This window comes from Lissotriton vulgaris, chromosome 3_1 (assembly GCF_964263255.1).
Source record: "Lissotriton vulgaris chromosome 3_1, aLisVul1.2, whole genome shotgun sequence".
Taxonomy (NCBI): domain Eukaryota; kingdom Metazoa; phylum Chordata; class Amphibia; order Caudata; family Salamandridae; genus Lissotriton; species Lissotriton vulgaris.
Window position 1 is genome coordinate 983593597 of NC_141689.1, and position 18486 is coordinate 983612082.

Genomic DNA, 18486 nt, shown 5'->3' on the forward strand with positions numbered 1-18486 from the left:
AAATAATTTCATTGCCATTTTATTATTTGACGCGTTGCTTGCAGCGGACGGAGGACGACGCTTCCCCACCCTCGTGAAGAGACCGCTGCTGCTAAGGCTATGCCCTTTGGTATTGGTACAGAGTTAGAAATTATGAGCAGAATTCAGGGATGAAGATAGTGAGGATAAAGGATGTGGACATATAAGAAATGGCAGTCTGATCTCTTCCCTATTCCAATTGGTGTGGGCAGAGGTATCCAGAGAGGATCCCTCTTTTACAGGGGAGGCCCCACTGCTGAAAGGCAGCAGATTAAAAATAAAATGATAATAAAACTATTTCATTATCATTTTATTTGTAACTTTCTCCCAGTCTGCTGAGTCAAGGGCAGGGCGGGGCCATCCTGTCTATCTCAGCATCTTCTATTAGGGAGGAGGAGTGGTAAGTGCACATTAAGTGTGCATGACGGTTTAACCTGCCGTCTTAAGCCGGCCAAACAGTCATGCGCACTTAGCATTTCTCCACCTGGCTGTGTTGCACAGCCAGATGGGGAACCAACCAGGCTCTCACTGACTAACTGAGAGGCATTTCATCCTGCTCAGGCCAATCATGAATCTGCTCTTGTGAGAGCAGCGTCGTGATTGGGTGGGGAAGGGAGCATGGAAGCATTGAGGCGGCGGGAGCAGAGGAGTACCGAGGCGGCATCCAGCAGGTAAGTTCTTGTATGTTTTTTTTATTATTCCCCCCCTGCCCCACCAAGTGTTATTGACAGTAGCCTCTACTGCCTCTTATATCTCTTATATGACTGGTGAGATGAGCCACCTATTGGTTTGCAACAGTTTTAGCTGCTCGGGTCGCTAGTGTTGGTCCTTGGTGCTTTATTTTAGAGAAGGGTAACCTATAGTTTCAATATTCTTCTGTCTCTTATGCTTGGTCCTGGCAGGAGCAGGCAAAACAGGTCCCTTCCTTGCTCATCATTCTTGCCGCAGTTCCAGGGGGAACCATGACTTTTGCCAGCAGTAATGTGCAACGTTGATTTCCCCTTTATTCGAATAACAACTAATATTAAAAAAACAAATCACTGTGTTCAAAGCTTGGTAAATGTGTGTGCCTCCTTTAGAAAAACATCAGAAAACATGATACATCAATCCAATGATGTTTTACAAAATATTCACATCCATTTCATGAGGAAATGTTCTGGCTAAGTCTGCCAGTAAAGCACTCATTACTGGTAAATGCAAGCGGCGTTCAAGGTGAAGATGCTCATGTTACGTGTAGGTCAATTGGTATGTATCGATTGCTCCCAAGATAGTAATGGATCTGACCTCTAGAGCTCACTGTGGTGCTGAGCTTGCCTAGCTTGCTCTGTTGTCATGGTTTCAAGCATCCCCGGTTAGGATTCGACAGCATTTGGGTCTTTGCACGAAAACGATTAAGTTGGCACTTATGCCAAATAGTATGAAAACATTAGCCAGATGATTGTGGATTTGCAGATGACATTGGCCTTCCATGATTACAACACCCAAGGAGAGAGTGTATAGGACAGACAGACATGGATAGAAGGTGGAGGAGTTTAGGAGATATCCCATGAAAGCGGGTCACTATCAGAGGACGGAAGGCAGAACATGCATTTGTTTGTATAAGAAGACTTATGAGGCCTATGTCTAGAAAAGAATTATAGTTGAAAGATGCAATTTGTGCTGTAATGTTATTCTGTTGGTCTGTCGCTCAACTATTCTCAAACACTTTCCCTAACTGAAACCAGACCTATTGGTCTGCACAAGAAAACTAATACAAATAAATAAAAAAATAAGGAATGACACTATTAGGAACATTGTAAAGAATAAGCATTGCCAAAGCCAATATGTCTGGTTTCAGTTAGGGAAAGTGTTGGAGAATAGTTGAGCGACTTTGCGTGTGGTGCCCCCAGCTGTCTCAGAAAGGAAATCCTCAAACACATACATTTTTGGACTACAGCAATATAGATCTGGATTAGGTCCCGTTTGCTGGAGAGACTACATTAGTAGAGTTAAGCAGTACTCTCTATGAAGAGTTTTCTGAAAAAGAGTATAAAGATGACATTTTCGTTGTAAGTGGTAAATTTAAAGGGCATACACGGCAAAATGCATACTTTTTACCAACGGCCAGTAGTTTTGTTTTATCTTTAATAAAGCCTATGTGTTCAAATGTTTTTACTTTGGAAATAAAAAATCTGTGAATTCAACAACATGTTATCATGACAGCAAGCTAAAACAAATGAACGCGCAAGGGCGATTAGTGATTAGGCTCTTTATCACAGCTTAAACATCCAAACTGAAAGCATTTATTGTACAAAGACCCACAATCAGCAATTAATATGTAATTTTGCCTGCACAGTAAATACATCAGAAAACACAGTTTATTTTGATAACAAGTTACATATCATGTCACATCCGCAGTCTAATTGAAGGACTACCTAATGCCCAATCGCCAAAACAGGACATAAATGGGACAATATAACCATGCCTGAAATGCCATGGCCTTGATGGGCAGCCCACACAGACAATGCAAAGCCATGAAAAACACAAGTTGGAGGTGGAAGGTGAATGACCCAATATCAACACCGTCTCTTTATTACTTGCTTTTTGTATTTCAGAGGTCATGACATATGGTCTAGAAATCAATTAACGGTGTCTGTAGCCAGACCTAATGAGCATTGGTAATGCATTGGTTTCGCCTAGGTAAGGAATAAAGAGGATGTGGCGCAGCGGGCAGAGCTGATGACTCGTGAGCTGGGGATCCTGGTTCAAGTCTCAGCGCCGTCGTGCAGCATCCTGTGATCCTATGCAAATCACTCAATTTCTCCAGATGATAAATTGTTATAATAATATTATGCAAGTAAAAGGCAAAACTTTATGAAAATATAGTTCCACCAAGGCGTATGTTAACAGTATTTCGGCGTAAGGAAACTGATAAGAGAACCAGACGAGAAACAAGCATTGGTAAATGCAGGAAAATATGCTACAGCCAAAGGAAATGGATGAAAGGTAAGTGGCACGCACAGGAACCAATGAGAAGCCAGGACCGAAAAGAGGTGGGATGTAAGTCCCTTTTAAGTTTGTATTAAAACAATAGATTCCTCAAGCACAGCCCGAGCGCTGTGCAAGCAAAGCCTAAAAACTAGTAATGAAAAAGAAAATTCACTTAGGCAGTTATGATGGAATTGGCTGAAAAACATTGAGTCCCTCTTTGGGCAATAAATGAGGTTTCCTTTGGATTACTTTCATCAAAAGATGTAATTTTCTCGGGTGTTGCACTGCTTTGGCAAACACAGCATCTGTTTTTAAATCACCAAATGCACCACAGTTGTGTAGTTCCTGTATTACCCATACAGGACCTGTCCGTTCGGATAACATAAACTGTGCGTTTGGTGGCAGACTGACTCTGAGCACCCCCACCGAGAATGTTAGCCTGTTTGCATTAGCTAGCTCACAGTGCCACTAGTGTCTCCTTTTATCGTGGAGAGAATAGTTTCTGGCAACCTTAGAACATGACAACCCTGATCCTTCAGGATCGTGGAAACAATGTACTACTTTTCGCTCGGTCACTCATGCTCACTTATTCGGGCTCAGAGAGTTACACAGAAGAAACAGTCTGGCGTTTTACAATAAGTATTTATTGAACAGATGTTGTTCTAGTGTAAAATTGATGTGCTGCAACAACCATTAGACATTAGCAGATATATATCATCAGCAGTACAGTGAAGATAAATGGATAGTACAGTTCTACCATTTGGCAATAATCATAAATGCATACATGGATATAAAATGGATGATTAAAGAAGGTGCGTACTCCTAAGATGCCTATCTAGATGTACCTGAGTGTACCTAGCATGTGAGTAGCTGTGAAGCCAAGAATCCCTCTAGGATTTAGTTTGACCCCATTACCTGAAGTGTGAGATTGTAGGAGCCCGTTCTGGTCTCGAGTTGGACATCCCACGAGGAATGTTTAGACCACTGTCAGCTGGACTGTCTGCATGCAGGAGCCTCAGCGTCTCTGGTCAGTGTGTCGGCCTGGAAGTTTCGGTTTCCCCTACCAACCCTAGCAAGATGTGCTGTATTTATACAAAAACTATCTAGAGTTTATTTGTCCCTTTTCTCATGTATTAGCCATTGTTGGATTTCAGGATGACATATGGGATTAACCTTGTACATAGATATGGTGGGAGTGGTGGTGTAGCCCTACCTGGTTTCCAAGAACCCTTATGAATATTTATTAATTCTCTGTGAGTCTATTAATGAAGTTATAGGACTCTATTGTTTAGGAAAAACCCTCCTTCTGGATCCAGGACTAGAACTAGGTAAAGGTTCAATCCTAAAGGCTTCTTACTGTGTAGTGTAAGGGAGATAATGTAGGCTGACGATGTATGATATTATCCGGGCCTATATTAGGGTACCTATTTGAAACATAACACCACTTTAAGGGAGGTTTGAAATGCATTTTTCCGTCTGTTAAAAGGACTCACTGAACTCCCTTCACCTTGTGGTTGAGGACTAGTTTTGGAGTACAGGTCCATGGCGAAATCGGGATCCGGATTTTTACACCATGTTGCCAACAACAGAAACACAAATCCTAAAAGCCAGCACAGCATACTAGTGTCTTTTGTTTAGAGGATCGTTGTGAGATTAGCAAATGTCACAGTGAAAAGTATAGAGTCAGACATGGTATTATGCCCATTATTCAGCTACACAAGTGCTTCACTCGCTTTAACTTGGCTTTACTCAGCGGCTATGGCAAAAAAGATGGATGTATCTTTTTCCGTCCCCTTCAGCAGTGAAACGCTTAATAAGAGTGCATCAGGCTTCCTTTGAGGCTTGATAAAAATTGAGACAACCATTGATCCTAAATCACCTCGAGGTTATAGTAAACCCCCTGCACATGTACATTGATGTTTCCATTAAGGCTCAGTCCTTTGTCGCTGTCTTGGGCACCTTACTAGAGTCACACATCTTTTTCACATCCCTTCAGTTCACTGCCACCCCACTTTACTCAGAATCTTAATGTATTTTGTTGCAGGAAATCTGGTGCATTCATTGTTGTGGATGTGGCCCCACACACTTTTGCAAAGTGGTTGATTTTGTCTCAAGCCGAACATTTTTGCCCTTTTTTGTTTGACAGGTGTCATCCTCTGGTACACTGTCTCTACAGGAACCACATTGTGATTTGGGTTTCACTTTTATGGGAATGGTGTTCCATGCTGCCTCTCTCCTTTGTTCTAAGGGGTCTATTTGTCTGAAAGGTTTTCTTTGGTCTTACTTGTTGCCAGGAGGGCATCCACATGCCTGGCTCGTGTTTTAGGAAGCTCCATAGACCTACCTGACGTAAGTAGTTTCGGTGGCATGTTTCCTCAGGATGACCTCGCTCAGTTTGAATGCGTGAGAACCTTGCATGAATTGATCAAAGATCTCTTTGCACAGACTGATCCCATTAAATATCTGTTCTCTAAGTCTTCCATGGATGTTCCCAGAGCCTATTGTTGATATTGGCGAGTTTGGCAGAACAAGAAAACCACATAATCATTATTCACCAGTGATCCACGTGTGGGATGTCGCTCAGTTAACAGTGCCTGATTGAACCCTGTGGAGGCCCCTAGGCAGTCAAAATTCCGGGCCACCCTCGCAAAGTATCTCCTAATACCCAAAGCACAGGATTTTTTTGCAAACTGACAGCTGCCAGAAGAAGAGCTTTAAGAGGCAATCTATTATGTGAATCTGATGTCTCTGGTTTATATACTTTAAGTTGTTAATGGGTACATTACATTAATTCAGTATTTTTCTATAGCGTCTTTAATGTAAAGTTTTTGTTTCTTTTTAGTTGATTATTTTTTTTTCTATCTTTTGGAAACAATCTTTCAGAAAGCTTGATTTAAATTTTCTTTAATGATCAAAGCAATATTATTTTGATCCGTTTTCGCGGGCCCCTAAAAGGAGTGGGATCCATAGGTCGGTGCCTACTTTGCCTATTTGGTAATCCGGAATTGTCAGTTAGCGTTTTCTTAGCGAGACAGCAGCAGAAATATTTTGTGCAAATGTTTGCCAATAAAAAGGAGCAGGGGTCATCGTTCTGCTGTCTTGTCATCTCTTGTGGGTCTAGCAAGCAATTCTTGAAAGGGGGCTGGGCGCTGCTTCCACCAGAAGGCCTTTGAAGTGGGAATCGTGTACATAGGGGATGGCGTGAGTGCATTGTTTGCCATAGTTTTTCCTGTGCACTTCCTGCTTCTTTTATATCGTCAGCCATTTTGTTTCTGTTTGGCGGGGGGCTCTCGTCACTCGTTGTTAGATAAAAAGGTTGAATGCACTGCATACACCACAGTGAGTGAGTTTAGTGCAGAGAAAACCAAGGAACCAGCACAATTCTTTCCGTTAACACTGCCAGTCACTGGTGTGTCTGACCCATGATGTCTTCACGCTGGAAGTCATTAAGAGGTGTGGAGGCAAGTTCTGGGGGTGAGAGGCCCTAAAGGGCCCGTTCTATGGCAGCTCTGTAAACATAACCGTTTGCATGTTACACCTGCAACTGTGACCTGCAGGTGGCCACGCCTCATCTATGAGCCTGTAAGGGTCTATGCATTGAGCAACTCTTTCCTATGCACAATCTCCCCAGACAGAACCCGCAAAGACCGCTCTTCATTTGTTTATCAGTATTTATTTTATTTTGTGTCTTTGTCATGCTTTTGTGAACGCAGCCTCGCGAGGCACTGCATAGCTGTGCATAGGTGACTGGGGAGGAAGCAACAGAATGAGAATGTCTGCGACAAGTGTGGCTGGATAAATGCCAGAGATATGAAAGGGGGAGCAGGAGATAAGCATTTCTGTCCTGTGGTAGTCCATAATTTTTGGCAAACTTAGGTACGCCATCTACAGGCAGACGGGACAAGTTTTAGACTGAAGGAGGAGTGATATTGACAATATTTTGGTGGGACAAAGTGATAAACCCTGGAGATTACGTCCCGTCCCTCCCTCGCCTTCCTTCAGTACAATTGAGGCCCCGCCTCCCACCCAGACCCACCCCCAGCATAAAAACTCTGCCCGCCCCCACCGTCACCTGTTTTTTTCTGTCTCCCTAGTGAGACATACCTTTTCAGCTCCTCTCTGTGGCGGTGCCGGGGAGTCTTCGGTCTGGTTCTCTGCTACGGCGGTGCCCTCTGCAGCGTTCTCCTGGCTGTGCCTCCTCTCCTCGTCTCCCTCATGGTATGGGGGCGGAGCGGTGGCTCAGGAATCCTCGGCGGTGTCCGGCGGTCCTCCTGTGGCTGGGGCTGCGTTTCCGGGTCGGGCTGTGTGGCTGCCTCCTCCCGGTATGCTGTCTTCCCGGAGGCCAGGTAGGACGGGTTTCTGCCAGTTTTCGGTTGGTTTTTTTTCCCCTTCCAGTGCTTTGGCGTTTCTCTTGCTGTGATGCCTGCCTTGGTGCTGTACTTCGGCGGGTGTTCTATTTGCCGTTTGTTGGCGCTGCTACAGTTTTTCTGGAAGGAGGGTTCGTGTCCTGCCTGTGCTCCTGATTCTTTGGAGTATGGTGGCCTTGGCTGTCTGCCACTGGGTCGCTTGGGGTTGGTGGGGGCGTGCTGATGTCCTCTTCCTCTGCGGCTGGGACTCCGGTCCCCCTTTGGGCGCCCTGGTTGCCTGGGCTCCGTGGGGGGTGTTCTGCCTCTCATGTCTGGTTGGTGCTATACTGGATTGGGGCTGCTCTGTCCTGTGTTCTGGAGTATGGAGGTTCTGTTGCTGCCTTCTATCCCCTCTTCATCCAGCGGATCCTGTGGGCGGCTGATTCCCTTCTGGGTGCTTGGATGCTGTGGATCCTTCTCCCGCCGCTGGGGCTGTCTGTGGCTCCAGGGTGGTGGGCGTGCAGGACGTGGGTCGCTGGGCTCCTGTGCTGGTCGGCAGGGTTTTCCTCTTTCCTGCTGGGCTGGGACTGAGGGTTTCTTTCCTTGATGTTTCCGGCCCTCCCGGTTGGCCTTGCCCTTTGGTCCCGGGGTGGGGGCTAGTGCAGTGAGAGTGGCGTGCGTTGCTCGTACTGGTTGTATGTGCTTTGTGCTTGTCTTTGTCCTCTGTGGTACTGGCCTGCTGACAGTTGCTTGTTGGTTGCCTGTGGGGCCTGCCATGTGCGGTCTCTCCTCAGCCCTCCATTTTCCTTCTGCGCTGTGTTGGATCCTCTGTTGTTTCAGGCTTCTCTACACGCTCGGTTTGCGTCGGGGGATTTCTCTTCGGTGCGGCGAGTCCCTTTCTTCCTCCAGTGGCTTTGCTTCTTGGTGGGAGTCGCCCCTTTCCTCCCGTTAGGCTGTTGGTGCCTGTCCTGGTCGCGCTGCTTGGTGGTGCTTGGATGCTGCTGTGGCGCTGGGGGCTGGCCTGTCCTCCGCTTCTTCTGTGCCCTCCTTGGTGCAGGGTTTCATGGCGTTTGGGGCGGTTGTTTGTGGTGGGTGGGTGTCGCCGCGTTGGGCCCTCTGCTTGCCTTGCCGTGAATGGGGCGTCCTGCCTTTCTCGCGTGCCTTGCACTGGGTCCTCTCCGTCGTCCCCGCTATGGGTGTCTCCTTCCATCATTCGGAGGGGTGCGGTTTTGGCCGTTTTGTTCGCCCTGGCTTGCTGCCTCCTTGTTTGTGTGCCAGGCCCTGTTGGGTCCCTGTCGCTGCTGTCAGGTCGGTTCCCTGTCTGTGGGTGATCGTCTTTGGCTTTTCCTCCTCAGTGGCGGCGGGCCGTTTCTGTTGTTCCTGGGTCCCTGGGTTCTGTGGGTCGTGGGTGCTGGGTCGGCTTGGTGCGGGTTCCTCCTGGTCGGGGGTTCGGCTGCCTCCGGTGCCTGTCTCCGGTTCCTGCTGGGTGGCTCTGCTGGACTGGGTGTCCTGTTTGCTTGCCATGTGATCCATCTGCTGAGTTCCTGTCAGGAGGGGCTCAGGTCTGGGGCCCGCTCCTTTCTGGGGCTGGGGTGTCCGGCGGCTTTATGCCGTTCTGGTTCTCCTGGGGGTCTGCTCCTGGTTTCGGTCCGTTCCCTTCCACGTGTTGGTCCTTCGGGCCGTCTTTCCGCTGGCCCTACTTGGCGGTTTCTGGCATGCCCTGGGTTTTGGGGGCGCTTCGCTCCGCATCCCTGTCGCTGCTTCTTGCTGCGTTTCCTGCGGTTCTGTGGGGTGTGCCCTTGTTCCGTGTGGCGTCCTTCCCCTTCAGCCTCAGTCCTTTGCCCTGGGTCTTCCCGCTTGTGTGGGTGCTCTCGTGGCTCTCCTTCTTGCGGCGGGGGTTTTCCTTCCTCCGTCTGTGGTCGTCCTCTTGCGGATGGTTCTTCCGGTGGTCGGGTTTTTGGTGTCCCGGGGTTTGTCTTCCCTGGCCCTCTGTCGGTGCTGGTTTTCTGGCTTTGATCGGCCCTGGTCCCTTGTCCGGCGGGCGCCTGGTCTCTCTTCCTTACTGGGTTCGGGCCTTGTGGTCCCGGGGGCTCCTCGGCAGTCCTGTGGCTGCAGGTGCTGGGGCGCCTGGCGTCTGTGGTGTTTCTGGTTTCCTGGGCTCGTTTCCTTCTTCTCCGTCAGACTCCTGTTGGGTTGGTCTCCGGGGTCTGTTGTCCCTGCTGCCCTTGTCGGTCCGTCCCCGGGGGTGCTCTCCTGGTGGCTCGGCCGCTGTTGCCTTCTGGCTGGGTGTTCACTGGCTCCTCCGGCTCCGCTTGTGGTGGCTTCGGTCGCCAGCCTTTTCTTGGCTTTGCTGGGTTCTGTTTGGGTTCCGGTTCTGGTTCCTGCTGGTCTCCCGGGGGTCCCCTTGCTGACGGATTTGTGGCATTTGGGCTTGCCCTGGTGCCCTTTCGGGGCTCTCTGCGGGGTCCGTAGGTGTTGGCTCAGTCTGTCGTCCGGTGGCTTAGTCCTATGTCGTGGTCGGGTTAGTCCAGGTTCTGGTCCTTGATCCTTGGTTTCCTGCGTCCTGTGTCCTGTGTCTGTGGACTCTGGTCTGGGTACTGGGGCTGTCTGCTCTCTGCCTTTGGCGGGTGGCCTGTGTGCTGGCTGTTCTGTTGTGCTGGGTCCCTCCTTCCTCCTGGGGTTTCTCACTCCTTCCCTGTGTCCGGCCTGTTGGTGGGTTGTTGGGGCCTCCCTGTGGTGGTCCTGTTGCGTCGCCTGGGTGGCCCGGTTCTGGTCTCTGGACCAGGGGCCCGGGTCTTGGGGTGGTCGGCGGCTGGCCATCTCCTTGGCCTCTGGGTTTCTCTGTGTGCCTTCCCCTTCCCCCTCGCTGCTTTTCTGCTGCTCTGGGCATTTCTGGTGCGGGCCCTGTGGGTCTGTTCTCGGGAGTTGGTTGCTCCCTGTTGGCCTTGGGCTCCTTGTTTTCCTCTCCTGTCCGGGTTGTGTTGCGCTCAGTGAGGGTTCCTTCCTGTGGTTCCGTGCCCTTTGATGTTCTGTGACCTTCCCCTGGGTTCTGTTCGGGGCTTGCCCCTGCTGCCTGGCGGTTGTGCGGCTGGCCTTGGCTGGGTTGGTGGTTCTCGGCCGGCTGGCGGTGGCTTGCGGGCTTCCCATCGGTCCTCCTCTCGGCTGTCCTATGCTTGGTGTTTGCTGGCCTTTCCGGCCCGGGGTTCTGCTCTGGTGTTGTTCCCATGGTGCTGGCCTCCTTTTTGTGTAGCGGTTCGCTCCTTCTGGGGCTCTTCTGGGATTGTCGGTGGCTCCTCTGCGGGTGCAGGGGCGGCTTTCCTGCTTCTTGGTGCTGCTGGCTTCCTTGCATGTTGCCTGGGGTCTGTTGCCTGGTTTTCTTTACCGGGTCTGGTGTGTTTGATTCCCCGCCCTGTCGTGTCCTTCCCTTCGGGGTCTTTCCTGCTTGTGTTGGATGTCCTATCCGGTCCGCCCTTTGGGCTCCTTGGGGACTTGGGTTGCGACTCTCGGCTTTTGGGCCTTGTTTTTTGGTTGCTGTCGCCCCTGCGGGGCGCTTGGGGGTGTTTGGGCCCTGTCTTGTGCGTTCCCTTCTGTCTGGTCTGTATGGTTCTGCTGGTTTTGGGTCCGGTTCCGTCCCTTGTCCCTCCGGTGGCTCGGCGTTTTCGCTCTGTCATGGGGTGGTTTTGCCTGTGTTCTGTCCTGCTCCTTACTTGGCTGTGGAGTCTCGTTTGCTCGGTTTGGCTGTCCGGCCTCTTTTGCTGTGGTGCCTGCTGGTTGTGGTGTCCTTCCGGGTGGTGGACTCTGTTTGTTCGCTTTGGTCCGACTCAGGTGTTTGCCTTCCCCCGCTCCGTGGGATTGTTGGTTTCGGTCCGCAGTCTTGGTGGCTTTTCCTCTGGTGGGGGTTCGGGCCTCAGTGTCTTGTCCTCTGGCAAGGCCAGGGATGTTGATCTGCTGTGTTTTGGGCACTGTTTTGTGTTCTTTGTCACTCAGTTGTCCGTACCTGTTTTCTTCTGCTTGCTATGTCCTCAATTGTACTGAAGGAAGGCGAGGGAGGGACGGGAGGTAATGCTTCCATTTCTAACGATAATGGCATTACTCCTAGTCCTACTCCCTCGCCTTCCTTCAAGGACCCTCCCTCCCTCCCGGTGCGGTTCAACTGAGTGCTAGCTCGGCTTGTTTGTGTACAGGTGGAGGTGGGGGCGGGCAGAGTTTTTATGCTGGGGGTGGGTCTGGGTGGGAGGCGGGGCCTCAATTGTACTGAAGGAAGGCGAGGGAGTAGGACTAGGAGTAATGCCATTATCGTTAGAAATGGAAGCATTACTAGCAATGACCAAAGAGAGGATTCTATTTCTGAACTATGCTGCTAAACAACACCCAGGACTATAACTGATGTCGTACATTCCCAAACAATATGTGAAGAACCAATGCAAAACCAAAGGCCTTTAAATCTACTGTTATCATTAACTATTGATTGCCTTTTTATGTTAGATTATTTTATTTGCATTAAGTCCCATTCTTGCCTATCAAGGCATGTAAAGTATATTTGCATGCTTTGTGCAGAAAAAAACACCTACGTGCTTGTCCAAGGTCTGAGTATATGTCCAAGATTACAAAAAGAACAGGGTCCTGCCAGGAAAGATGATGGCAAAGCTTCAGAGTCTGCAGATCTGTTCAGTCCACCTCATGCTAGGCCGAAAGCACTCCATGCACATTGCCCCAGCACTGATGTAGCTTTACTGGGGCTCATCCAGGCAGCTGAATTCAAAACATTGTGTATTGTATGTGAAGCATTTGTTGACCAGGCATTCTCTTACCTAATCAATTTGTTTATACCACAAATGCGGATCGGACACCTACGACCAGCCACCAAAAGCAGACTCTTCATTCATGTGGTGAAAAACAAATCTTTATGGAGCAGGACATTTCATGGTGATAAGTTCTTTCCTCTTCCCCTCTGCTCTGGAAGCCATCTTCTTAGATTTAGAAAGTTCTTAAAGATGATTCTGCTCTGACTGCTATGTGGACTGAATTCCAGCTATCTGTTATGTTTCTGGTGCCCCTCTTCAGGCTAACTCTGTGTTTCTGTTTGGTATTATTTCAATCAGTTGTGCCAAAATGCACAATTTTACACACTGGAAAACGATTTGCAGTGATCTTTCACAGCACCAGCACTAAACAATAACATAAATAATCGATAGCTTTGTTTGGCAAAGTATTTGTCATTTAAAAAGCAGGACTCGAGTACCCTGCAGCAACTCTGGATCCAAGTCAGTCCCCTGAACACAGGATACCACTTCCTGTTGGGTAGTGGGGATCAGAAAGTTGACAGAAGAGGAGGAGGACGTGGACAGTGAACCACTGGTAACATCAGCTCCCTTCAGGAGTATGCCCACAGTGTAGGAGATAGGAAATATTAAAATAAAAGAACAAGCTACCCGCACGTCTGACTCTACTGGTAATTGTGACTCGGGGGTACTGGACAGTAGTTCTTCTAATGGCACTGTCTACAGATAACGAGAACAAGTGGGCATTTTGTAACAGAAATTGTGGTTTCATTTACAGTTGACATTCAATGATAAAAGGTTATTGGTGGTGGAGAAAGTGAGGCGAGTTGGATATGGAGTTTGCACAGACATTCAGAACTGTTAACAGATTTAAGTAGTACCTATTTTTAATTATACTTTATACCTGTTTAGGGATATTCACAAAATATTGCTACTCAAGCAGGGCTTACTCACAACAGTCACAGGAACAAGTATTTCATTCAACCAGTAAAATAGTTATGAAATATATAAATTGTGAAAGTAATTTCAGTAACCCTTTTTTGTTTCACTTAAACATATTTTTCCCTAATGTCTTACCCTTCTGCATTCCTCAGTGAATGCTGGACTAATTGGTATAGTTCTCACATTTGATACTGCAGGTACATGTGGAACTCTCAGGGGTGCTATGGGTGTCTTGAACATGTGGGAAATGTTTTCCAAACGTTTCAAAGGACTACCAATTTACACCCCAGCTTGTGATGGTTTATGTTATGTTATGTTATGTTATCTTATCTTAGATGGAACACACTCATTAATGTAATCCGTTGTCTGCACACACTCAGCTTAAGAGGGAGTTGAAGGAGGGAGGTTTCGGGTGGAGGTACCTTATTTCCCTAGGTGCTCAGGTGCCTGGAAGGACAGAGGCCTCAAAGTGTGATTAGGAGCGCTCTCCATGGTGCTGAAGGCTCAGCCTTGGTACTTACCTAGTCTACCATGACCTAAACCAGCTCTTTCAAGCACAACCCCTCACCATTGGTTGCCAGGATAAATGCTTTAATATGGGTCATTTGCTTCCTCCTAGGAATTCCTAGACCTTCCTCTCACATACCCCTCAGAATTCTCCCCAAGAGTGACTTTGAATAAGTATGTAAGTGCATAAAATTATACGCGCATGTGCCAAAATAGCTCACTCATATTGCACTGCACTGACTAATGCTAGAATTTAACGAAATGGTTGCAGAATATTCTTATCAGAATATTCTCTAACATCAATTTTGTGTCCTAATTATTGCCTACTGAAATATTGAACCTCTCGGGTTATTAACATACATTTTACACCGAATGGGATGCTATTGTTGTAAATTATATTTTGGGCACTACATTTATGTCAAACTATATTTCGTTATAAGACATAGGAAGTATGAAGCAACAAACCTGTGGTTACAATCACACATTATTCAAATAAAAAATATATTTAGGTATTAATATCCTTATTACTTACGTACATGAATTGTAGGTATTTTCTTCCTCAATTCTCAACTGTTGCTTAAGAGCAGTTGAGACAGCATACATTGGCACAAGTACAGACAGACATGTGGCAAACTCCCCCCCCCCCACCCCTAATCCCTCATATCTCACTCTCCCAGATTGAGTACCGGAGTCACTTTCGGAGAGACTTGTATGGTGAATTAAACCTAATAAAATTTAAGTTTAAGAGGGCTCACACGATTTAGGCAGCAGCTTGTTTAAATCATGAAGCATGGTTGTCATATAGTGATGTTTCTGTACTTTTAAATGCATTTCATATTGTACAAATATTTATTTCTAAAACATTGCTGTGGTCATCTTTGTAAGACAAGACACTCAGCATTCAGAGCTTACATTTAATCAGAATCATAAATAGTGTTGGAGTCATATGATGCAAAAACTGCCTATTTCCTTCCAATATCACTTCAAAGTCTTCAAAGCCATATTATTACTAGGAAAGACGTACTATGTTGTGTATGTGAGTCTTACAATGTCATGTATGCTCTTCCTCTCTTATTTTAGAAGACCAATCTACCACCAAGGGTGTTCTCCAGGAGGATTCTGAATCTATCCCAGAATACACTGCGAAAGAGGAGCGAGAGGACAACAGGCTATGGAGAACCGTAGTAATTGGAGAGCAGGAGCAGAGGATTGATATGAAAGTGATAGAACCCTATAAAAAAGTCATCTCTCATGGAGGTAAGCACACTCCTAGTTTTTTCCTATAATGTTTTAATAGCATTTGAAAGATAATAGGTACATATGCATAACCAATACGAAAGCAAGATATTCAACTTCAAGTTCCCTCACCTCCCCTCACATAATTGACAGTATGTGATCTTGCACACACATGGAGTCTATTGTTGTATAAAGTCATCAGTCAGAAAAACATTAAAATCCCCTGTCTCCATTTGTTAGAGATGAGATGAAGCCACAGCTTGCTTCTGCTATAGCATGTGGACAAGTGTAATTCTCTCAACCTAGGAGGCCCCAAAAATGAGAACTCCAGTTTGGACATATATTTCAGCGTGGGTGATCGTATTCATATAAACTTTCTTCTCTGTATGATTAAGGTTTTGGCACAGTTTCTCAAAGGCCATCAACATTTCAACATTCAATGATGTCATCAACATGGCAACATTCCTCTAGCCACTGTGCAGTGCTAGGCGAGCTCTTTTCTCCTGCAAAATATTGCTATGAAAGACCTCACTGCACCCTACATTTGCCTATAAAGATTTATTCTGTGGCTAATAGTCCTTCCCAGGCGATCTTCAAATAGTCCTATTAAGGTTTGCTTGGATCTTCTGAAATCTCATAGCCCCAAAAACCCTTTATACAGCTTAGAACTTCCTTCCAAAACAGAGAAATTCCGGAGCACCTCTACCAAATCTGTATCATGGCTCCTTTTCATTCTAAGCATGGCCAGCAACTATCTGAAACAGCTGGGTAGATCTGGTGGAACTTCTCATGAGTCTGGTACCATTGATATAAAACCGTGTAGGCCAGTTCTTTAAAAGTTACATTCTTGCATGTTTTTCAAATATATTGCTAAAATCTTTTTGCAGCATAAAACATGAAAAAGAATCACAGTGACGTTAATCATCATATATCGTAACACCATAGTATAGGTTTTTAAATGACAAATAGGCATCAAATCCAAAGGTCTACTGTCCACTCATCCACCCCGACAGTATACAGGGCAGCAACATGGTTCAAGCTTGGCAGACCTAAAGAGTCTTGATTAGTGTCCACAAGGGTGGGCACAGAGCTCTCCTCGATACGCATTCCACTTCCCCCATATTTTATACCATTTGTTCAGTCAGCCCTTGCTCTCGTGTACCGCCCTCCCCACCTGCATACACCAGTTCATGCCCCACTTCCAATCACCTAATTGCGGTGACAGTTCAGCTACCCACATTCGTGCAATGTTGAGTTTAGCTACCATCAACCCCAACACCAACCAAAGATGGTCCATACAGAGAAAGTCTGTTTCATCCCAGATATTCAGGAGGCACCCTTTTGCTGTTGGCATTATAGTACTTCCACTAACACTATTAAAACAGTCAACAACTGCCACAAAATAACTTTAGAGTCCCAGCAAGTCCATATCCTGTAGAAGAACATCCCTTAAAAAACAAATTTCTTGAGGCTGAGTGCTTAGTGTGTCTTTATCATTTTAACCAGCATCATCACTGCATAATAATACCTGTTGAGAACCTTAAGCTGCACCAGGAGAAATCTGGCTTTCTCCCTGGGGGTCCCCAATGCCTCTGGCCACTCATCGTCCCCTAAGTCACCCAGGTCTCACGCCCAACTGGCTGGAAGGTGGGTCACGGTGTCAGAGTCATTGTTTAACAGTTCATAGGAGATGAGTGAGATCACTTTCCTAGGCATGTATTCGTCCAGCAGCCTGTCTTTTATTGGGGAGGAATTGGGAAGTTCCTAACACCTGGGAATCACTTTCTGCAAGGCCTGACAAATCTGTAAGTATCGGAAGGTCTCAGTGGTGGCCATTTGGTATTAGTTTTGTTGGTCTGTAAATGGAATCACTTCGCCCGCCTCCACAGGTCTCCCCTCTAGACAAGTCAGTGGGATCCCATTTGCCAAAACCCCCCTGTAAGGCTAAGGTGCCCAACCGTGCAGTCTCCTACAGGGGCATAGCATGCGTGATCTAGTTGCACCAGCCCCAAAGTAGTCAGTGCAGTGTGCCACAGGGTAAGAGTGACCGCTGTGGGGCTGGGGAAGAGTGTAATGTGTTTTCCCCCATAGATAGCTCTGAGGTATCCTCCAGGTTGCATATTTCTCCTATCCATCCTATAGGCTGGCTCGCTCATCCTCTGGGAGGTTAGCCCTATGATTGACTCCCTTGAGTTGCGGCGCTCAGTAATATATTTGAAAATTGGGGAGTGCAATTCCCCCATCATACCAACTCCTGGTCAGTTTCTGGAGAGCTATGTGAGGGGGCCATCCATCCCAGATGAGTGTGCGGATTGCATTGCCTATTGCTTGGAAATAGGACTGATGAACTGCATAGGGTGTGTTTTGGAGGGCATGCAAAAAACAGGGAAGAGCCATCATTTTATATAGGGAAGCTTTCCCCAGTAGAGAAAGGGGCAGGGCTCTGCATGTCTCCACGTAAGCGTGAAAGCAGCTGTTCTATGGTTGTGCTTAATAAGCATCTAGGTCCCTAGTTATGTATATCTCCAGATAGCAAAATCCCCCTGTGACCACCCGAGCCCGACAGCCATCAGGTAGGCATGGAACGAGTCCATGAAAGACATAGATTATGGATTTGCTCCAATTAATGGATGTCCCGCATAGGGTTGGATCAGAGATATTGAGCTGTATGTCATCTGCATAAAGAGAGATTCTCTCATCTCAGTCCTCCATCCACTCTAATCCTCTAACACAGGGATCACCTCTATTCCAGATCACAAAAGGCTCCAGGACGAGGGCAAAAATCAAGGGAGAAAGTGGTCAGCCCTGTTTTGTGTTCCGGCAAAGATGGAACAACGTGCACGTGCCCGCGTTAATCATGACCTGGGTGAGGGGGTCCTTGTATATGAGCCGGATCCAGGAGATTGAAGCGGGGACTGAACCCCAGTTTCTCCAAGACCGCGTACATAAAGGGCCATTCCACTGTGTCGAATGCCATTTGTGCGTCAATAAAACTAGCGCAACCTCACAGACTTGCAACGCCCTCCCAAGACCTCATGCATCGGCTGGAGAGTAAGCACTGTGTTCCTTCCTGGCATGAAGCCAGACTGGTCTGGGTGGATCAGTGAACTTATCCCCTTGACTGATTAGATGGCTAATAGCTTTGCCAAAATCCTTACTTCTGTGTTTAATAGCGAAATCGGCCTGTAGGAGGCACATTTCTCTAGAGGTTTGCCCTCCTTGTGAATGACAACTATGGTTTCTGTCCTCTGGTCTTTGGGTAATGTCTCTGCCTTGCAGCTCTCCAAAAACATTTATGGGAGGTAAGGGGACATTTTTGTAATTGGCAGTTTATAGCGGTTTATAGGGAAGCCGTGTGGCCCCACTGTTTTTGTCAGTCTGTGAAATTTCCTGCAGACGGAGATCAGCCATGATTAATGTTGGGGAGTACAGATGGGCATAGTACTCAGTAAAGGAATCAGTCACACCCTGTCTGTCATTCACTCGCTCGTCACTATCATTCAGGATTTTGTGTACCCATCTTGATGCTGCCTCTCTTGTCTAACCAAGCCAGATGCTTACCAGCTCTATTGCCAACTTTGTAAAGGCGGTGTTGAGTTGGTCAGTGGCAGGCTCTAGCTGCCTCCATTGCAACATCTCAATATTCTTTTTGCTTTAGCGACAGAGTGTGGTGAGTATGCTTGTGA

At 47.2% G+C, this 18486-nt stretch overlaps 1 protein-coding gene across 4 annotated transcripts in view; it reads left to right on the forward strand.

Annotated features, from left to right (window-relative positions):
* The window catches only part of LOC147727294 (protein prune homolog 2-like), a 1486257-nt gene that overhangs the window by 1193642 nt on the left and 274129 nt on the right, over window positions 1-18486 (forward strand). For all 4 annotated transcript variants that reach the window (XM_086961350.1, XM_086961348.1, XM_086961347.1 and 1 more), the window contains exon 12: window positions 14645-14821. In XM_086961350.1, coding sequence (XP_086817476.1) covers window positions 14645-14821 — 177 coding nt within the window. The remainder of the gene's footprint in view (window positions 1-14644; window positions 14822-18486) is intronic.